A 3,795-nucleotide genomic window follows, 5' to 3' on the forward strand; every position below is an offset into this window, starting at 1 on the left:
TGCGTCTGCACCTTGGACTACTCATTCAGTTAGGGGACATGATGTAGATGATGATTTAGCAAAGGAGACTGAGAAGAACAGTGAGAATCACGTTCCAGAATTAGATCGTTGTATTTGAAACTGCCCTGAGCACCGAGCACAGGAGGCCAGGCCGCAGCCGTGGAAACTGAGGCGGAGGCAAAGACCAGGGTTCCCGTGGACATCGCCATGTTCCTGGTAAATTCACTAGTGCGTGGGAAGGGCTGCGGCCGCGGACACGGCAAGGCGGGGGGCACCACGGGCAGAACAGGCCGGGTCGTCTGTGGCATTAGTGCAGTTGCAATCAGTTATAACCCAGAGCCCCCGCCCCCTCTATCTCATGTCTCCAACGCTGAGGCCAATGAAAGCGATGAGATCCGACAGTTCAGGAAGCAGTTTGCGGAGCTGTCGGGAGACAAAATGGAAATCAGCGCCTCAGAACTCATGGACATCTTGAATCAGGCAATGACTCAACACTCTGATCTGAAGACCGACTGTTTGGGAATCCACACCTGTCGGAGCATGGTGGCCGTCATGGACAGCGAGACCAGCGGAAAACTTGGCTTTGAGGAGTTTAAGTATTTGTGGAAAAACGTAAAGAAGTGGCAGGCCATCTACAAAGAGTATGTCAAAGACCTCTCGCGGACCATCGGCCTCCAGGAGCTTCCTGCCGCCTTTGTGACTGCAGGTTTCCAGCTCAACCCGGAGCTGTACCAAGTGATAGTTCGTCGATACTCTGACGATGAGGGGAGTTTAGACTTCAACGACTTCATCTGTTGCCTCGTGCGTCTTGACTCCATGTTTCGTGCCTTCAAGTCTCTGGAAAAAGATGGCAGCGGGCAGATCTGTCTGAACTTCCAAGAGTGGCTGCAGCTGACCTTGTACTCCTGAGACTGACATGTCTGCCCAACTGACTGATCATCCCCTTTCTCCCCAGGAGAGACACTGCCAGGAAGTTGGCACTTCCCCTTGAGCCCCCAGCAGTTCTGTTTTTCTCAAGCCCCAGCTTGGGAACCCTCTGGCACAGACTTCAACAAATACTGACATTGTTCCTTGTATGCCCCCAAACATGGCTACCACCAAGGTGGCCTTAGTCCCCATCCCTACCTCCCAGCTCTGGAATGTGCCAACCACATTCACCCCCTCACTCCCCCCCCCCCAAGCCCCTTCCCAACATCTTTGGAAACACTCATACTCTAATCTGCTGTAGCCACTTCCACCCCCACCCCTTAGCAGCCCTGTAAACATGTCAGTCACAGGCTATAACATGCTAGCCACATGCTTCCCAGGATCCTTGGAAATACTCATCCTCCAACACGCTACCCATCTGCATCCCTATAAACATGCCACATCCTATAACATGCGAACCATATGCTACTGCCTCCAGGTGTACCTAGCACACATGCAAATACATGTTACATGCTTTAATAAGCCAACCAGTTGCCATCACAAATCCCACACAAACCCCACTGTATCTAGTGTCTTTTCTCATTTCCCACCTGCTTCAGGCCTCCACCTCCTCTTTCTGGGTGGGCCCTGGAGCAGGGGATTGGGACTTCAGCTAGTCCTGAAGCCCAAAATAAACAGTGGTCACAAGAAAAAAAGAAACTTTGTGCTAACAACATCAAAATGATTTTTAAACATAGGGAAAAAATAACAATTTCCACCAGAAGTACAAAGAACCCCATTGCCTAACTGAAAGTAAAAGCTATTATATATTCATTCCAGATCTCTCCCTACCCCAAGAAGAAGAGGCTCAGTTGTTAGATGGGCATGAATCCATATAAATAGTGGCAATTGGCCCTGTTTGCATATTGGTGAAGAATGAGGGCTTTATGGCAGTGACAAGCCTGAGGCAAAACTTTGAAATAAGCAGTTTCTCTTTTATTATCTGTTCTACTTCTCCTTTCACTCATTCTCCCTCTTATAGGTACTCCCTCCCCAGGTGCCCAGAATTCCTCCTTCTGTTCCTCCTTCACACACCTTCAGAGACCAAATAACACTTTAGAACTTTCTTTCCAACCTCTTCCCATAAATAGGCTCCTATTCATGCTCTGGTAGTGTTACCTTGGAAAGCTTTCAGATAAACTAATCCCCAATATTACATTAGTGACTGATGATAGGTTAATGTGTCATCCTGAAAATCAATCTATTTTTTGTTTTTACAAAGGTCTCTTAAATACAAAAGTCTAATCTCCAAATCATTACTATAGGATTTCCAGGTTATTCAAGATGCTAATAGGGTCATATTTTGGAACAAGTTAATTTTTCCCTGTACTTCTTTAAGAGAATCACTTGGGTAATAGACTTCCTGGATTTGAGTGAGATTGGTCCTCTCCTATTCATGGCCAGTGCTGATTCAGTAATGTGCAGCCATAGCTACAGGGATTCTACTGATCTATGTTTAATGAACAAAATCTGTTCTCAGGAAGGTGTGTGTTTGTTTTTAATTATTCAGTCTTCCTCCTTTTCTATATATTGAAGGATAATAAATTTCTTTTCCTAGAAGCTAAGTATGCTAATGTCTTGGTTCACTACTAGATTTCAGATATTATATAGGATAAAATCGAGTAAGGTACACCTCTCATGTTCTGATGGTTGGAAGAACATTAAACAGCTTTCCAAGATACATCTCTTATTAACATATTATTATGGTTGTGAACACTACTCCAAGAATAATTCACAAAAGGTTGCTAACAAGACAAATATTAATGGGAAATGGCAAAGTTCTCCATTGCATTGTTATTACTATTATATTTCTGCCATGATTTGTGAATTAATCAGTAAATAGAATACTCTATAGGCAAACTCTCTCCAATGATGCATATTGATACCTGCAAACTCTCTTGGAGCAAGGTTCTTAGCCTTGTGTCCACGGAACCCCAAGGAATCTATGGATAAATTTCACTGGGTCCATGAACCAGGATGAGAAAAAAATATGTATGTGTGTGCATATACATACATATATACATGTATTTACACATACATGTGCATATGTGCATAGAGCTTTATTTTTCCTAGTATATAACTGAAATTGAGCATTTTCCTCATTTATGAATGTGAACAACAAACAATTATTCTCATCTAAAATTCATAGACTTTACCATATGACCCACAAAAAAGTTAAGAATCTTTATCTTAGAACATCAGCTGGGGCATTGGGAAGTTAAATATCTTAGCCACCATCACATAGCTATTATGAGTCTTAGAGGCAAGATTTAAATAAAGGTCTTCCTGATTCCAAGTGGATCTTTTATCCACTATTATTTTAGTATATATGAAGGCAAACAGTTTTATATAAGGCTAAAATGGTAGGGAGGCACTTGTCTATGAGGATATTTGTATGTTAGCTAAAGTCTTTGGATTTTGTTTAATAGACAATAAGTTACCATTGTATGGTTTTGGGGGGAAAAAAGAAACAAAATTGGTGAAGGAGGGGGCATGGTCAAAAAAGCACAGTTTGATTCCCAGCTTTGCTATAATTTACTATTTGTATAACTTTGAAAAAGTCACAGTCTCTTTAAATCTCAAGGTTTTTTTTTTTTTCCAAGAACAACTTTAGTGGTGGGTTTAGATGTCCTCTAAGTCTCTTCCAGTTTCAAATCTAGGATCCTATGAACCAAATTCCTGATGGTGGGGGAAAAAATGGTTTGAAGCAATTGAGGCCAAGAGTGGTATGTTCACTGGTGCCAAGAATAACCATTAGAGAAGGGTTTCTCCACTTTACTTTATATGATAAGTCATTGATTAATCGATTGAATCATGTATTAAAGTTAA

General features: G+C 42.3%; 1 protein-coding gene across 1 annotated transcript; it reads left to right on the forward strand.

The window, feature by feature from the left end:
• The first annotated feature begins 207 nt into the window (after nucleotides 1-207).
• On the forward strand, nucleotides 208-909 carry LOC122744442 (calpain small subunit 1-like). The gene has a single exon (XM_043989933.1). It carries the CDS (start codon nucleotides 208-210, stop codon nucleotides 907-909), a length of 702 nt encoding a protein of 233 aa, XP_043845868.1.
• Nucleotides 910-3,795: the final 2,886 nt, after the last annotated feature.

Source organism: Dromiciops gliroides, chromosome 2 (genome assembly GCF_019393635.1).
Source record: "Dromiciops gliroides isolate mDroGli1 chromosome 2, mDroGli1.pri, whole genome shotgun sequence".
NCBI lineage: Eukaryota > Metazoa > Chordata > Mammalia > Microbiotheria > Microbiotheriidae > Dromiciops > Dromiciops gliroides.